Source organism: Psammomys obesus, unplaced genomic scaffold (assembly GCF_907164565.1).
Source record: "Psammomys obesus unplaced genomic scaffold, mPsaObe1.curated_primary_1811, whole genome shotgun sequence".
NCBI lineage: Eukaryota > Metazoa > Chordata > Mammalia > Rodentia > Muridae > Psammomys > Psammomys obesus.
Window position 1 is genome coordinate 45904264 of NW_026596051.1, and position 18467 is coordinate 45922730.

The 18467-nt window shown below is 47.5% G+C and overlaps 1 protein-coding gene across 6 annotated transcripts in view; it reads left to right on the forward strand.

The window, feature by feature from the left end:
* Window positions 1–18004, forward strand: part of Tbc1d1 (TBC1 domain family member 1) — a 181902-nt gene extending 163898 nt beyond the window's left edge. For all 6 annotated transcript variants that reach the window (XM_055624208.1, XM_055624209.1, XM_055624210.1 and 3 more), the window contains 3 exons: window positions 1937–2106; window positions 9799–9972; window positions 16335–18004. In XM_055624208.1, the coding sequence (XP_055480183.1) occupies window positions 1937–2106; window positions 9799–9972; window positions 16335–16520 (530 nt within the window). In that variant the 3' untranslated portion in view covers window positions 16521–18004. The remainder of the gene's footprint in view (window positions 1–1936; window positions 2107–9798; window positions 9973–16334) is intronic.
* Window positions 18005–18467: the final 463 nt, after the last annotated feature.

Consider the following 18467-nt stretch of genomic DNA (forward strand, 5'->3'; position numbering starts at 1 on the left):
TCTAGAGGACCTGAGCTTAGTTTCCAGCACCCACGTCAGGAAGTTCACAACCTCCTGTAACTCAGCTCCAGTGGATTTGATGCCCCATTTTGGCCTCTTCAGACATGTGTGCAACACACACACACAAATACATAAACCTTGTACCACTATTCTCCATCTTCTCATTTTCTACAGTGGTGGGATTTACACATAGGTGTATTTTCCACAAACTAGGCATGTCACAGGAAGTCTCCAGTATGACTGCCTTGGTGTGTATACACTTTCTCTAAACCACTCAAATCTTGAAGACATACCTATGTCTCTGAGTTATTGTCTGAGCTTCAACAACCACTTCTAAGAAGGAGGCAGGTCATCCCATCGCTGGGCTCACCCTGCAGCAGCCGAGGACTCGCTGCGGTCCTCAGCTATAGGCTGTGCCTGCTGCCCTCACCTCCCAGCACAGGCATCACAGTCGGCACCAGCTCCATTCACGTGCTCAACAACTTGGCGAAAGTTTCAGCTTGAGAGCTTAGCTGCTGAGTAGACAGATCAGGCGTTCGCCCTCCTGGGCACGAGTGTCCAGCCTTTCTGCTCCAGTTTGCAGACAGGTTTTACATGCTGTTATTCTGACCCACATGGAAAAGCCTCTTTGGGATTCTTCCCCTGAGGTGCTTTTGATTGCCTTGATTTCTGTGGCTAGACAGTTTCCATTTCTTCATCTTTTTTTTTCTCCACTATATTGCAGTCAAGGGTGGGATAGAGGGTATCAGAGAGGGAGAGAAATTGAGATTGATTGGCCCTACCTATATTCATACTTCTGTTTTTAACTTTTTTCTTATTTTTTTTAACTTTATTCCAGTTACTAGGTCAGAGTTGCCCGAGTTGAGTCACCCAATAACCAGTTTCCCTCTCTGTGCTTTAGCCCAGGACACTGATACTCATTTAGTAAAGGCTCCAATTCCAGGAGAAAGGGGCAGATGATGAGAATGACTGCTCTACCTGATGCCTTGTGCACTTGCCTGCCTCATCCTACTGTATAAATTCAGTATAGGAATTGCTGTGATTTGCCAGCGATTATGAAAAAACACAGCAAGAACTAGAGAGAGTATCCTCACCCAACTTGAAACTCCTCAGACAGAAGAACGCCTCTTGGCTCCATTATTATGATGAAGTTCAGTGTGCTTTTACAATTTGTAGGCCTGTTAAAGGCTTTAAGCATCTTTTCGTTCTACCTTTTATTTGAAAATATACTTTCCTGTCTGTAACAATCTTTTGCCTTTACTAATTGAAACATGGCTTAGTGGCTGGATGTCTTAGAAATGGCTTGGTAGTTAAAAGCTTTTGTTCTGCAGTCATGAGGGCCACAGTAACAATCTGGGCCTCTAGTACTTGCCTGTAACCCTAGCCCTGAATGAGACTGAGACAGGAGGAATTCTGGAGCATGCCGGCTTCCAGCCTAGACAGGAAAACATGAGCCTGGGGTTTAGAGAGAGACCCTGCCTCAAAGGAATATGAGAGGAGTAAAGAGACCTCCATGAATGGACACAGGTGTATAGATGTGTATGCGCATATACAAACACACATACACAAAAGCTGCTTTTTAAATGTTTTAGTAACTCCTTTAAAATCTAGAGCATTCCTAGAAAAAAATTATAAATTGATAAAGATTTTCTCAATCTTTGATACTCTCTTAAATTTAATTGATGTTCAGAGTAGAAAAGAATTATCTGAACCTGTGACAAAACTCAAGCCATATACTTATCTTTTGTTTTTTAATATCACTTGCAATATTGTCTCAACAACTCTGTCTGAAACATCAAGCTCTTAAGAAGGAAATGCAAGTTGTAACTTGGGCTTATGTTTCCCACCCTGTGTTCCATGATATGAGGAAGAGAAAACGGAAGTTATCTCACCAGTGACTGGCAGGGCTTAACTCTATATTTCTGTGTCTTCTTAGATATGATCTTCCTTCAGGGGTCAGAGGTCATATTTAAAGTGGCCTTAAGTCTCTTGGGGAGCCATAAGCCCTTGATTCTGCAGCATGAAAACCTGGAAACCATAGTGGACTTCATAAAGAACACACTCCCCAACCTGGGCTTGGTGCAGATGGAGAAGACCATCAGTCAGGTATGGACACTCGGGGCGCCCACAAGCATGCTGAGCCTGGAGTGCCGCCTTCTGAAAGGGCCTGGTTCTCAGCAGCCCAGGGCCTGGCATGTGGGAGGCAAGCACAGATATGTGTCAGAAGAGGAACTGTGTGACAAGGTTTGTAGGGGTGTGTGTGAACGAGAAGGCACAGGAAGCCAGGTGGGATCTCATGCACAAATCCTCAGTAATTTATTACCTAGAAGAGGCTTCCATTCTTGTCATCTGTAAGGTACAGGAGTTTGCAAAAAGGAACACTTTGGTTTTTCCTCTCAGTGGTACTAATTACAATGTTCAGGAAATGACTTTTCTATAATCAGTAAGATACTGAGTTCATGGATTTGCTGTATATCATACTCCTTTGCTGTTTGATTATTACTATTGTTGGAAGGTAATAGAACCATAGTATGAGTTTGGGATAATTTAGCTGGGAGTTACAGCTAGAGCAGATCATGAATGTCTTGCATTCATGATCTAACCCTAATCCAAATTTCAGTTCTATAGAAATACTTTTCCAATAAAGCTTGCTGACAGTGAGCCAGGCATGGTGGTGCATGCCTATAATCCCAGCACTTGGGGAGGCAGAGGCAGGCAGACCTCTGTGAGTTTCGGGCGAGCCTGGTCTGCAAAGCGAGTACAGGACAGCCAAGGCTACACAGAGAAACCCTGTCTCAAAAAAGACAAATAAAAACTAAAAAAAAAAAAAAAAAAAAAAAGACTGTTGACAATGAAGGATCAAGATCAAGGTAATTAGAAGGGAGAGTCACCACTCGAAGTATCCAAAGGCTGTATGGCTGAGTGTATGTTAATCAGAGTTCTCTACGGGAACAGAACCAATAGACTACGTCATAAATATAAGAGGGGACAATTAAATTGGCTTGCATGATTGGAGCCTAGGTGGTTTAGTTGTCATCTGCATATCAGAGAATTTATCAGCTGTTCAGTTCATGATGCAGTCATAGTCCACAGCGAGGTCTGGAAGCCCCCTGGAGATCTGTGTGCTGAAGGCTGAAGAAGCTGCTCTGGTGTCTGTAGTGGGTAGCAGCAGTAGCCTCACTCGCCCAGGAGGAATAGAACTTGGCTGGCTTGCTGGCTGCTCCTGCTGCTGCTGCTGCTTTTTCTGCTTCCCTTTTCTTCTACCTCCTTCCTCTTCCTCATTCTTCTTCTTCTTCTTTTTTTTTTTTTTTTTTTTTTTTTAAGACAGGGTCTCACTGTGTAGCCTCGCTGCCTTGGAATTCACTCTGTAGACCATGCTGGCAAAACAGAGCTCTGCTTGCCTCCGTCCCGAGTCTGGGATTACAGGCTTCCTCCTCCTCTTGCTTCCATGTGGCTGGCCCCCAGCCCGCTGGATGGTACTGCTTACACTCAGGACAGGTCTTGCTCCCTGCTGTTGTGCCATCCACCATCTCCAGAAACCCCTTCACAGACACACCCAGTCTCATTAACAAGCAGAATTAACTGTTACACAGAGAATGTACTGGCAGGGTTGTTCATCATTGGGTCGCTGCAGAGTCAGCACTCAGCTTTCCTAAGCTTAGAATATGTTCTACAAATAAAAACCTAGACAAATCATTTAAAGAAGGTGAAATGGAGCTTATCTTTAAGGCAATACTTACGTGAAGATCTCTGGTCATTCACCAGGGAGCTCAGGACAGCGAGTCCAGCGCATTGCAGCCAGGCGCAGTCTGTGACTCTCATCGGCCCCGCTGCCGTACGGGCTAAGTACTGGAAGAGGGCGCAGATCTGGCCTGGGCAAAGGGAGAGGGCTGCCGTCACTTGTGGCCTGGCTTCTCTGTGCATGCCGGTGGGGAGGTCCTGTCCACTCTGCACTGGCCTCTGGTTAACCGGCTGGCTCCGCTGCCCAGCGCGGATGGACCACTTTGGCTTGCCGAGTCCTCATGCTTTGCCAAATCCCAAAGAATCTATATACACACATGACTTCATGCAGTCATGACCACATTCCTGAGGACAGAGGGTGGTTAATTAGCCGGCCCACGCTCACTCTGCTGCACAGGGGAGAGGGGAGGTTTCAAATGCAGCTCACTTCAGAGTGCTTCAGCAGCTGCCCACACCATATCTCTCAAGATCCTGTTTGCATCTTAATACAGGATAAATTCTTGGTTCTCATTTCTGATGCTTGTGCTCCTTTACTCTCTTCTTACAGTTTTTGTTGGATATATGTAACGTCTCACAGCTTCTGGGGTAAACCCAAAGAGTCTTGGCTACCTAGGTCGAGTCTATGTCCCATGAGTGCTGTCTTCTGGCCTTGTCCCAGCTCCAAGGCAGGTCATCGGTCTACCTCCTGGGTATACAGCCTCAGAGAAGGGGGTAGGGAAAGGTTTTTTGTTCCCCTTCCCCTTTTCTTTGAAGAATTGTCCTTACTAGAGACCGAGCACCCTGTGGCGCCTCAGGTGCCTTTCAGTATTGGAAGCTGAGGCTGTCCCAGCATGGGAAGACAGCAGCTCCATGTCTGTGTACCTGAGTTGGTTCAGGCAACTGCTCTGAACTTGGCATGCAGTACTCCCTGGTTCCTTAGCAGAGCTAAGTCAGGGCATCCCCGTTTCCACTGCCCAGCATTCCACATCACAGCGGCAGGGCCCATGTGGCGGAGGCTAGGAGGTGTCTGGGTGCTGAGTATGGGAGCTGATGCACTTGCCTCCATCTGGGCCTGGAAGGATGAAATGATTCTGGATAGCCAGCATTTTGTGTGAAGGCTCTGTAAGTGGCGTTTTAGGTTTTTAGCTTTTAAAAGGCTCAAAAAAGGCAGCTACCTTGCCTTTGCAGCAGGTAAAGAAAGGGATGAAGTAGCCATGTTACAGTAAAGCATTATAAAACCAGTCTGGGCACTGGAGAGAGTGGCAGCTGTATTCAGCATTTTGAGAAATGAGGATGTGGGCTAGGTGACATGGCCATTTGCAGCCCAGGTTTTCATTCCAGCAATAGTCTTGAGAGAAAGCAGGTAAGAGTTCAGGCAGCTCCTTGCCCTCCTCCTTGCTCATGTTTCGGTATGGAACCTGACCTCTGAAAGCTCAGGCTGGCAGCCTCCTCCCCTCGAGAGGGTTTTTAAGTCTTGAATAGAGACTAGAGAGCATGGCTGAGGTGTGCAGCACAATTACTCTGTAGCCTGAGAAGGCCCCAGCTTCAAACCCAGGAGACCCTCAGGGTGGAAGCGATTGCGTGTGCCAGAGCATGCAGCCCTGTGAAGAGACCAGCTGTGGAGAGAGCAGGCCTCTGGGCTTCCTCAGTGTGGCCTTGTGCTCAGCACAGTTGTGGTGCAGTAAGCCATAAGCACCTCCCAACCCAGAAGGAGGGCCTCACAGTGAGTGCTTTGTGGCCCTGAAGCCTTGATTCAGTGCACAGCAGGAAAAGGCAAAGGGCTGCTCTGAGAGGCAGGCCTGCAGCCTGGTTTAGCTTTTGCACTTCAGTCCCAGACCAGCACTGTCAGATCATGTAACAACTTGTTAGAACGGTGGAATCTGGGGCCCCACCCAGACCTGCTGACTCAGGAATCTGCAGGTTTACAAGATCCACAGGACCACGTGGAAGCTGCGCCATGAGCAGCCTTAGTAAGAGAAGCTTCCTGTTGTTCTTGACCTTGTAGAAACCCGGCTGCACGAAGCTCCTGTGTCCGAGGAGTCCGCAGCCGCGGGTGGCACCGTGTGCTCTTTCAGGAGCCGCTGCCTGGAGTGAGGAGGGTGTAAAGCAGCGCCACTCCAGGAGGGCGGAGTGCCCTGGGGAGAATCGATTTACTCTGCCACACGTGGTGATAATTAAAATCAGGTCGACTATTACTTAGCTTTATTGTGGCCTTAAACTTACTGGAGACAGTGTCCCCCTTGTTGTGGATACCCAGGCAGATTGCTCCCACTGCCCCAGTAGCTTCTGAGACTAACAGATTGGGGGAAGGGTCTAAAAGTCAGAAGTATGTGGCTAGTTGTACAAGCCATCAGTTAGTACCTCCCTTATACCATGTCCAGAGACTGCAAAGTGAAACGCTGAGTCTTCAACAGCAAATGAGCCCAGAACATACACATGTGAGAGCCGTCTAACAGACACATAGCTGGGGAAATATTTAGCTTCATGCATAATTTGAATTTCTGCATAGCATGTAATGCCTTACCTGCTAGATTAACAAACTGACTTTGTAATACCAGTGTTCGGTGGCAAGGGCGTGCGGCATCTGGCATACCCATGCCTGCTGGTGGCACTCTGTCTTGATTGTTCCTTCGTGGGAAGTGGCTGGGCAGTAAGCATCACAAGCCAGTAAAACATTCATACCCTCCTGGAGCTGAAATCCCAGACATTGGAATGCATCCTTAGGAATTGGTCCAAAGCACAGGGAAAGACTGTGTATAAGGAAATCCTTTTACAGCTATCTTTTATAATAACAAAGGTTGGAAATCTCAAGATGTCCGACATTTGCTGAATGGGCTAATGTGTTTGCTGTGTGCTGAGTTGGTCGAGAACCATGAAGCCATGGTTATGGGAAACATGAAAAAGCCCTTAGAACATAAAATTAAGTGAAAAAAAAAAAAAGTGACTGGGCTAGGCTATTTGATGTTATGTTTACAGTTAGGAAAAATGTGCTTATAGTAGTGAAGATAAAAGAAAGTATAAAGACAGTGGGAGCTAGATGGGAGATCTTTGCTTTCCATGCTTTCTGCATTGTAGCTTTATTGCTTCGGTAATAAAACTGATGGTATGTCTTTTTGACAAAACACTGAACATAAGGAAATGAACAATTCCTGCTTTGACAAGCAGAAGAAAATGCTCTTTTCAGCATGAAAATTCTGGAGCTTTCCTGAAAACCATGGAGAAATGAAGAGACAGGATATTGGAAGGCACAAGATCCCAGTATTTAAAGCTCAAGTGGAATCTGAGATGGACCCAGATGGCAGAAGGCTAGGGCTGGTCCCTATAGTTTTGTGGAGTGATCATGCTCAGGGAATGGGTTATAAAGAAGACTCAGTGGGGGAGGGGCTGCTGAACCCCCTTCCATTGGGTGTTGATTTTTCCCTTTGAAACCCACTACCCAATGTTCTTTTCAGTTCATTGACAGTGCTTCTCTGAGATGCCACTCTGGAATCCTGCTTTAATCTTGGGCCTTCCTGCTCTTCTTTTCTTTTTAGCTAAGGCCTGGCACCGTCAGTCAGTTGTGTCCTTTAAGTATCCAAGAACAGGGCCTACTGCCATCCCTTTACTCTTCAGTCCCTTGCCCAAGTCATTCCAAGAGCTGTACATGCCACTCAGGGAGCAGGGCTCTTGCACAAACTGACAGACTGCTGTGGGTCTGGACCATTTCTGGGGCACAACTACAGTCACGGACTGTGTTTTCATCAGCCAGCTGATGCTACAATTATACCAAGACAGTGAGGACCCAGGACATTTATTAGGAATTTGTGGAGGCCCATGAGGGTGCATAGCCTGTGGTCAGGCTTAACCTTAACACGTCATCAATCTGTTGAAAGGCCAGAGGCATTGTTGCTAAGTTTTCCAGGCTGGGACATGATCTTTAAAAGCAGTGTGTGGGGGGCTCAGCTCCATGTTCGTAGTTACACAGAGGGCCAGAGCAGTGTCTGCTTTCACTGCTGTGGGTCTTGCCTTGCTCAGATAGTTCAGAAGCGTCACATCACGCATCTGCTGTAGTTCTGCTGAGATGTGAGGTTAAAATCTGAGGGGTTTGTGTGTGAAAACAGACTCTGGCTAAGATGAACTTTCAGGCGTGCGCTGGAACGTCTATGAACTGTCTCTTCACTCCCAGCTCAGTGCTGGGAGGCAGGTGTTACTGCCCCAAGTAGGAGACCTAGAACTGAGGCCAGGAGAGACTGAGTGAGTAGCATGCTTGGGGTTCTTCAGAGAGTCACCAGTGGGTCCCCAGTGTCCCAGCTGACTCACAGCCTGAGCCTGTCACCAGGGCTGTGAAGTGTGATGGTCATCTCCACTGAATTGAGTCGAAACTCAGGTGGGTTCAGACAGCACGTGACTTAGTAGTTACAGAATAACGTTTGAATCTACTTAGAGATCTTCACTGAGTTAACCTGAAAGCTAGGAAGCTGAACTTTTTATCTCAGAGAAAAATAAGACATTTGGGATTGGCGAGAACATGGCACAGCTTTGGAAGGCAGCACCGGTGCTTGGAGGGGACTCTCGGGGAAAGCCTGCTTTCCAGACTATGACGGGGTTACTCTGTCGTTAGGAACTGCAGTAGAGTCAGCTTCTGCACGTATGAAGCCTTGACTTGGCTCTCAGGAGTGTTCTGGACAGTCTTGTAAACGGTTGTATCTGCCAGAGCCACCTTGAGGGTTGCGCTAGAACCACCCAGGGGACAAACCTCAGGACTCGTCTGAGGGCTTTCTAGACCAGGATAATAAGGTGAGGAAACTTACCATCCCGGGAGCTGGGGTCCAAACGGAACAGAAAGGAGAAAGTGAGCTCGGCTCCAGCCCTCCTCGCTCTGCCTGCTGAGCACAGATAGGGCAACCCGCCACCTCATGCTCCTGCCACGCTGACCCCCACTTGAAGTGATCCCAAATAAACCTTTCATTCTCTGTAACTTCTGCTGAGCGATTTGTTCCAGCAACAAGAAAAGTAACTAATACGGCCTGTGCTGAGAGGCGTCAGCCTGCAGGGTTACCCTACCCACAGGGAAGGGGTTACACTGGGCCACACAAGCCTGCCTTCTGACCTCACACCTACCCACTACAGCCCTGTCGCCGCCTCATCAGGAGAAAGTAAGGGTATGGCCGCTTGAGTCACTTTTGCACTTTGGGGTTTTTCCACACGTGCAGCTCTGTCATCACTGTTACTGTCATGGGAAGAGAGACGACTCAGACATTGTTTTGTGTTCACTCATTCGTGTGGGTGACAGTTGGGTTGGCTCATTTCTACGTATCTGTGTCAAGAGGGCTTTTTTGAAAACAGTCCCGTTACTGTGTCTTTCTTACAACTCTAAAAACCCAGCTGAATCGTAATTAAACTTGGACTTCGTGACTGCAAATAGGACATGATTCTTTTGTCATCTTTTAACCTATAGTCAATGTGTTTAATATAATTTGCAGAGAAAAGACATCAGAATTAAAGTTTTGAAAGTCTTATTTTGATTTGGTTTTTGTTTTGTTTACTTATATGTATGGATGTTTGCTCTGTGTGTGTGTGTGTGTGCGCGCGCGCACGCACACGCGCTGTGGGTGCCACCCGGGTGCCTAGTGCCTGTGGCGGCCAGAAATGGGCAGGAGGTCCCCTGGAACTGGAAATACAACTGTAAGCCACCATGTGGGGCTGAAAAGTAGAAGAGCAGCCGGTGCTTTTGACTGCTGAGCTGTCTCTCTAGCCCCTCGAAAGTCCTTTTAACTCTTTTTTGTTGTTTTGGCCTTTTTAGAAAAAAGAGCATCAGAATCTGTACTTATTTTTTCCTTTGGAATTATTTGTAACGTTTATCATCTCCCTGTGTAAAAACCATGGCCTTAGAGCTCAGTTCCCTTCTCTCCTGTGTATCACCAAACATGATGCTAAGCACAGAGGGGTGATAGATGCACACTGGCGTGGGGCAGGGGCTCGGGGCAGGGGCGTGGGGCAGGGGCGTGGGGCAGGGGTGTGGGGCAGGGGCGTGAGTGCAGGGGCGTGGGGGAGGCTCGACTTAGTTTCTGAGCATGGTGACTTTTCTGTGTCTAACAGGTGTTTGAGATGGACATTGCCAAACAACTACAAGCCTATGAGGTTGAGTACCATGTGCTCCAAGAAGAACTTATCGATTCTTCTCCTCTCAGTGATAACCAAAGAATGGACAAATTGGAAAAAACCAACAGCAGCTTACGCAAACAGAACCTTGACCTCCTGGAACAATTGCAGGTAGAGCATATTTGCAGAGCAGCTTCTGGAGCCTCTGTGTATAGTAGCTCATTAACTCACCAAAGGCAACAGCAGCCTGGCCTTTCCCATGACCGGGGGACCTTTCCCACCCTGTGCTCTTTGTAGTCTCGATCAGAGGTGTCCCGGGAGAATCAGCTCTTTTATGATGGAGCAGACAGAAAGTCCTTGCTAAGGTCAGACAGTCCAGGAGTTTTCTGAGAGGCTCTTTCTACACTTAGCTTTGCAGGAGACAGGCTGGGAGACCAGCTTGGTCCTACATGCTGAATGCCAACAATTGTGCTTTGAATAATAATGAGGTAGTCTTAAGCTTTCTTGCCTGGAGGTGAAACAAGCGAGGTCCTTGGAGGGATTTTGAAGGAGAGAAATGACATAAAAATCTATCTAATGAAATAAATCAGAACATAGGATGATTATTTATGTCTACGAGCAGACATAAATACGAGCAGTTCTCCTTCTCGAACCTCCCATCTTAAGTGCGTAAGTGCAGGTGAGGACACAGAAGAACAGCAGGAAACAAAGCACATGCAGAAGGGAGAGGGGATGAGCTTCGGGATGGTCTCGTCAGTGTGGTAGGAGCCTTGCTGCAGAGCGTGGCTCGCTGTCAGCACATGGCACTAAGTAGCCATGTGTTCTCTTCACTGATGGCATAAACGAGAGAACATGTCAGTGTTTAGAAATTAATGAAGGACCGTTTTTAAAGAGCTTGTAAATGGCGTCCCTGGCCTCCACAGAATACGCTTTCCGTCCTTATCTGGTTCTGACCCTTCTACATAGAAAGTTGCCTCTCTGCAGACATGAGTTTATCCGTGATGTGAGAAAGGTGAGCATTGAGTCCTCAGCCCTGCTTCCAGAGCCTTCCTCCCAGCAGGACTCCAGTAAGTCCTTACTGTATAGCACACACAACCAAAATGCTGCCCTCACCCACCCTGACTGCCGGGCACACCTGAAGCCACACTTCCTAATTTGTCCATACTGAAAATATGCCCAGTTACAGTCTTCCCTGCAAGTCTCAGCTGCCACCTGAAGGGAAGTCGGAGGGGACAGAGTGTGCTCTGTCACACAGGACACGCTGCTCTTCCCACCGAGCTCACACTTGCACTTTGAGGCAGCCAGCTTGCAGCAAGCAGAGGTATGTCCTGCGTCCTCGCGTGGCTAATGCCTGTGTCCGTACTTGGTACACGCTGCCTCTGTGTAAGGAAGTTGTGAAACACTCTGCGGGGTCTGCATACTGCTGAAAAGGTGTCCACAGTAACTCACGGCCACTGTGTCCCCTGGATCCCCGCCTCTCTGGACCAAGAGCTTCTACACTTCTAGGAGGGTCTGATGCAGGGTTGCGGGCTTTGCTAGCCTGCTGTAGTTACTCTAGCTACTGGGCGCAAGTAGCTATATTGGACATGGCCCTTCCTAGAAATGTGGGCAAGGGGTCGTAGTGTTGTGTGGTTAGGACCCTGTGTTGATTTAGAGGTAGTTTTCCCATAGTCCTCTCTGTAATATATCCCATATGCATCTTGTCCCTTTTGTGTAAGGCTTTCACTGTGATCCTAAAGTACATAGTACAGACTACATCGTAGCTTGGTTCCATTCATATTGTTGACAGGCAAACTAAAAGTCCTACTTATTATTTCATAAACGTTAAGAAAATGTGGTGTGGCACAGAAAGACAAGTAATCAACAATATTGCCTTTTTGCTGTCATGTGCAGAAAGTCGATGTTCCGCTGGGGTGGGGGAGGAAAGGGGAAGATGGGGGTAGTTGGAAAGTAATTGGGAAGGTGGGCGTGACCAAAACACAGGATGTGCATGTATGGAAAGGTCAGAGTGAACCTGTTAACATGGATACTTAATCTACATTAATAATTATGGGTCTTGAAAATCAGGTTGCGAAGACAACAGTGGGCGTGACTGCATGGGAAATTAAACTGTCCTCGGGTACTGTGAGCGAGTACTGTCTTTCTGCAACCTTTAGTACTGCCTAACAAAATCTCCACTGGAAAACGCTGGCCCTGCACGCCTCAGGTGGGCACAGCGTGGAAAGGTGCCAGAGGGGGCAGTCGGAAGAACTAGGCTGGGGCAGCACACTGCTCAGTTATGTCGAGTGCTGTTGTTCCAAGTACAGGACACGCAGCTGCTGCTTCTCACTGTGTTAGGTTTTGATCTATTAAGTAGAAAAGCAAATTACCAAGCTGTGTGGTGTGCTTTAAAAAAAGTGTGTTCTGTGAAAAAAACACTGTGAAAGACTGGATGCTAAATGTGAGCAGTAACTGTGGCTGCGAGGTAGACATCCAACAGCCTGTGCTAGCCTCCAGGTTCCACTGCTTCTCGCTCCTCGTCAAGAACCCTGAGTAAATAAGCCCAGAAAGGGGGAGGTTGGGGTTCTACGGAGAGAGCACATGCGTCCTGCCAGAACTTCAAAAGTCCAAAGGCGTTTTCAGCTTTTATAGTGGCACACATTGGTCAAGGACCTGTAAATATGAGTAAGAGAATAGTGATCGTAGATTATTTCCAGAAAATATTTCTGACTTTTAATAGATTCTCAAACCGTAAATGCTAAATTTAGGTTAATATATGCATGTCATCTAAATTATCAGACTAGAACCAATTTTTTTTTCTTGAAATGCTATTACAGCAGGGACTGTCTCTGACATGAACTCAGTGGCTGGCTCTTTGACCTCCCCCAACTCCCCTACCCCACCGAGGGAGGAGCAGCCTTGCTTGGCCACAGAAGAGGACATTACAGCCAGTCCTGACAAGACCTGATAAGCTAGGATCAGATGGAAGGGGAGGAGGACCTCCCCTATCAGTGGACTTAGAGAGGGGCAGGGAGGAGATGAGGGAGGGAGAGAGGGATTGGGAGGGAATGAGGGAGGGGGCTACAGCTGGGATACAAAGTGAATGAACTGTAACTAATATTAAAAAAATAAAAATTTAATAAAAAATATTTTAGAATACAAAAGGGAAAAAAGAAATGCTATTACAGGTTTATTTATTTATAAGATACTTGAGATAGTTCTAAAATTTTCTTTGCCTATTAAACTTTAGTGCACAGAGTACATATAAAAATAAGTTGTCTCCATTAAATGTGTTAGAAGAAAAAGCGGGGAAGAGCCTAGAACTCATTGGCACAGGAGACAACTTCCTGAACAGAACACCAACAGCACAGGCTCTAAGAGCAACAATCAATAAATGGGACCTCATGAAACTGAACAGCTTCTGTAAAGCAAAGGACACTGTCGTCAGAACAAAATGACAGCCTACAGACTGGGAAAGGATCTTCACCAACCCTATATCTGACAGAGGGCTAATATCCAGCATATATAAAGAACTTAAGAAGTTTAAAAAGCAACAAATCAAGTAATCCAATTAAAAAATGGGGTATGGAGCTAACAGAGAATTCTCTGTAGAGGAATGTAGAATGGCAGAGAAACACTTAAAGAAATGTTCAACATCCTGTGCCATCAGGGGATGAAAATCAACCCTGAGATTTCACCTTACACCATCAGAATGGCTAAGATCAAAAAACTCAAGTGACAACTCATGCTGGAGAGGTGTGGAAAAAGGGAACCCTCCTCCATTGCTGGTGGGAATATGAACTTGTACAACCACTCTGGAAATCAATCTGGGGCTTTCTCAGACAATTAGGAATAGTACTTCCTCAAGATCCAGCTATACCATGCCTAGGCATATATCCAAAAGATGCTCAAGTACACAATAAGGACATTTGCTCAACCATGTTTGTAGCAGCTTTATTCGTGATAGCCAGAACCTGGAAACTACCCATATGTCCCTCAGTTGAGGAATAGATACAGAAATTGTGGTACATTTACACAATGGAAACTCAGCAATTAAAAACAAGGAAATCATGAAATTTGCAGGCAGATTTCATGGTGGGACCTAGAAATGATCATCCTGAGTGAGGTATCCCAAAAGCAGAAAGATACACATGGTATATACTCACTTGTAGGTGAATACTAGACCTATAAGATAGGATAAACATACTAAAATCTGTATACCTAAAGAAGCTAAACAAGAAGGAGGACCCAGGGTAAGATGATCAGTCCTTACTTAGAAAGACAAATGGGATGGACATTGGAAGTAGGAGAAAACAAGAAGCAGGACAGGAGCCTACCATAGAGGGCTTCTGAAAGACTCCACCTAGCAGTGTATCAAAGCAGATGCTGAGACTCATAACCAAACTTTGGGTAGAGTGTAGGGAATCATATGAAAGAAGGGGGAGTTAGTAAGACCTGGAGAGGACAGGAGCTCCATTAGGACCAAATATATCTGGGCACAGGGGCCTGAGACTGATTCTCCAACCAAGAACCATTCATGGAAATAACCTAGAACCCCTGCTCGGATGTTGCCCATGGCAGCTCAGTATCCAAGTGGGTACCTAGTAAGGGGAACAGGGACTGTCTCTGACATGAACTCAATGGTGAGCTCTTTGACCTCCCTACCCTCTGTGGGAGGAACAGCCTTGCCAGGCCACAGAGGAGGACATTGCAGCCAGTCCTGGTGAGACCTGATAAGCTAGGGTCAGATGGAAGGGGAGGAGGACCTCCCCTATCAATGGACTTAGAGAGGGACAGGGAGGAGATGAGAGAGGGAGGGTTGGATTGGAAGGGGGCTACGCTGGGATACAAGGTAAATAAAATAAAAATTTAATTAAAAAATAAATTGTCTCAAACACAGAGTTGTCAGCTGGTCAGTGGTGGCACACGCCCTTAATCCCATCTCCTAGGAGACAGAAGCAGGCAGATCTCTGAGTTTTGAGCCCAGTTTGGTTTCTAGTGCGAGCTCTAGGACATCCAGGGCTACACAGGGAAACCATATCTCAGAAAGAAAGGACAAACTGAGTTGTCCACAAGCAAGAATCATTTCTCGATTCTTGAACGTGCTGTTGTCAAGCAGGACATAGATATTTCCTAGGCTAGAAGTGCATGGGAACGTTCCTTAATACCCAGCTTGCTACAGTTAGTTCCCGCTCAGAAGGGCCTGTGGGGACCAGACCTTCTGAGAGTTCAGACATGCTTTCTTTAGTCTACTGAGGAGACCTGCCATCTGTGCCACTGGTAAACCGCTATGCAAATTAGTTCACTACTAAGCCGTATGGGAAATGACCATGCAAACCAGTAAGTTCCCCTGAGCTGATGGCCCTCAGAACACAGAGGTAGTCCAGGCCCTGGGCAGTGGAGGGATGAGAGGGCATCACTTAAGGATACGCACCAGGCGTGCCCCCTCCCCCGAAGGTAGTGAGTTGAGCCGCCCATCTTTTTTCTCTTTTGATTTTCAGGGTTGTAATGGTGCAGCCAGAGCTAGACTTAGAGTCACAGGTGTTCTGTCTGGCATGAAGGTTGTCTTGTTCAAAAAACAATTTCCCTGGTTTTGAAAATGAGGTGGGAAAATAGATGTGCCGTTTTCCCTAGCTTGAAATAAACGGGACGTGCAAAGCTGGACTGGGTAATGAGGTGGGCAGCCCTTAGTGCTGTAGGCCGCAAGTGCACCAGGAGCTGAGGAGCAGGCTAGAAAGGCCTGGAATACAAACTACACTATTGGAGCTGCTTCAGCACTCTCAGTGGGCCCCTCAGGTCAACAGAGCTTACCACCCCTGAGGCCTGCCCTAGCGGACGGGACATAGGGGTCAGGGTTGATGAAGTACCAGAACTTCTACTTCCTTGGCCCTGGTACATGTTTTCACCCCTAGAGCCACACTCGGGGCTTGTTCTTCTCAAGTTCTTTAAAGGGGCTTGTTCTTTGCACGATTGGTGGTGGCCAGTGGGCAGCAGTACAGAGAACCCCCTCAGGAAAGTGCAGTTTCCGCCATTCCACCTCTCACGGGAAATGTCTAGTTTCCCTTAGTGATGTCTTGCTACGCCACAAAAAAGAAAACCAGATTTCAGGTGAAAGAGCTATCCCTAAGACAAAGGAACCGTCACATAGAAGCCATTTGACCGTTTGTGAGCATGAGATCAGTTTGTCCATGCAGATGTGTGGGTAAGCTGGAATAGGCCGTGCTGTGTGCCTCCAGTCCCAGCACAGCATCCTATGTGTGCTTGAGCTTTTCCCACTAGAGATGGGGGTCCAGTTCCCTCTCTGTTCTGATGCTGCTCTCTCCGTCCCCGCTCCCCAGAAGGGCCACACCAGGGCAGAAGGTGCAGGACACTGTCAGGGTGTTTGTAAGGCCCAGCTGGCCCGCACCGGAAGCTGGGGTGGTTCTTGCATGGCCAGAGCTGATCATCCATTGGTGTGCTTCTGCTCCAAAGTCCCTGAAGTGGCGGCATTCACAGCAAGCCTCTCTGGTGTAATCAGGGATGGGCACATTCTCATCTCTCCTTCCATTCTCCAGGTGGCAAATGCCAGGATCCAAAGCCTTGAAGCCACAGTGGAGAAGCTTGTGAGCAGCGAGAGCCAGCTGAAGCAGGCGGCGCTGGCCCTGGAGGTGGAGCGCTCCGCCCTGCTGCAAATGGTGGAGGAGCTGCAGAGAGCCCAGCCCGCCGGTGCGCGGGGACGCACGGAGCCCACAGGTGACTGACCACCTGGGAGAGACTGCGCACCACTGACTGTCCAGGCCTTAATGGAGAGACGCAGCAGCTGGAGGCAGAGGAGGGAGAACTTCTCAGGGAGGAAGCTGGCTCGCCAGCCTGCAGATTCTTCTTTTGAGCTCAGACTTGGAGTTTGGGAGGGCAAAAGTCCCAGAGTTTTTGTTGTTTTCGGTTCTAATTCGTCCCCTTTCCAGTCCTGGTGGTTGTAGCTTTAGACGGCATGGACATGAATAAATGTACCTTTATGGTTCCTCCTCCTTCAGAGGCACAGTGTTTGAAAAGGGCAGTCATGACACCAGTGTTTCAGAAGCAAGAAGGGCTTGAAATAATCCCTCAGGCAAAAGTGTGATCCTTTGTCAGTCTGCAGGGAAAGTTCCTGTGCACACCCTCGGTGTCGCCATGAGGTGCAACGGGCCCCGTGTCCACTTTTACTATGGAATCCTGAGAGGACCACGGGGAGGACTACAAGGGGGTTGTTTCAATTGGACATCAGTCGTTACTGACTCCACAGTCACTCCCCTGGTACTGAAGAAGCTCATGTTTTACAGTGTTTTGATATGTTGTTGCTCATCCTTTCAAGTTGTGGTAGGTAAATGTCTCATAAGGAAATCACAGTCTTTAGACTCCCTGTTATTGTTAGTGTGGGACCTGCAGCCACGGGGTCTGAGATATTTAGTTCTTTGTGGTTGTTTCACATTCACACTAGAGGGTCGTGTATTTATTTTTCTCTGTGGAATGATGTACCACAGCCATGTCTTCCTTTGAGCCTTGACCCCTTGGAAATCTGACTCCTTATATAAGGAACAGAGCACATCAAGATTTCAAGGGCTCTAAGATTCTGAAATGTCGCAAAAGAAACCAGGCTAAGATTGCAATCAGACCTATGGCAGCTGACAGCTTTTCAGAGGTAGGGTGTGTTTTGAAAAGTACTCAAAGCACAGTGACTTCTCCTTGAGATGGCGAGGACCCTGTGCCTTCAGGCAGAGTGCCACTGACAGTCACCTGCTTCCAGCTGGTCCTGTGGAGGGCACCGCCCAGATGTGTGACAACCCTTTTTTACATACAAAGGCTTAGGGAGGCGGACCCATCCTGCCTTGCCCTCTGCTGGCTGGCCCTCCTGTTCACAGGGCCTTATAAGCCTGCTGTGTGGGGAGAGGCCATCAGCCTTGGCTCCATTTGGGATCTCCTGTCCCTCTTTAGAGGGACACCAAATGGCTGGAGGTGTGTAGGACTCCCTCCTGGTCTTGCATGGAGAAGAATCCTCTCCACAAGCCAACATGACCCGTCCCAGGGGCCACTCTTGCAGGTGGCTCCAGCAGGGGTAGTTGGAGGAGGTAACAGTGGAGGGCTTCTCTCCTCATTCTATTTTGTTATCTGAATGTTTTAAAATGTTGAATTTTCGACATATTATTACTGTTCAAAAACATTGACTTCACAGTAAGAAACAAGAAAGCAATAAAGCAGATAATTCACACCTTTGTCTTCATGGTGTCTGTTTTCCAAACTCTGAATTTTGGCTTTGGGGCTAGGAGTAAAGGAGGCTTCAGTGTGCATGTTACCCCACCATTTTTGAGACATCGGTTCTGCTTCCAGTGTTGCTGCCCAAGTGTTCATCATGTTGGGACCCCTGTCCATGGGGCTGTGGATATTCACATCAAAGAAACTGGCTTCTCCGTTGTATGTACACCATCCATCATTACAAGACTAGTACCATTCATACAAACTCCTGAGTTAACCTGTAGGTAGAGGTTGCACGTAGTCAGAGCTGGTGACCTAACAAGGTCAGAAATACACAGAGCCAATTCATGTCACTGAGCAGTCTCAGGCCAATTATGAAAGCAAGGTTCATGGTTGGTTTGTCTCCACCACACAATCTACAGATGCGTGTGCGCTCAGAAGCTGTCCTCCTCTGGATACTGTTTGCATCTGGTACCCTT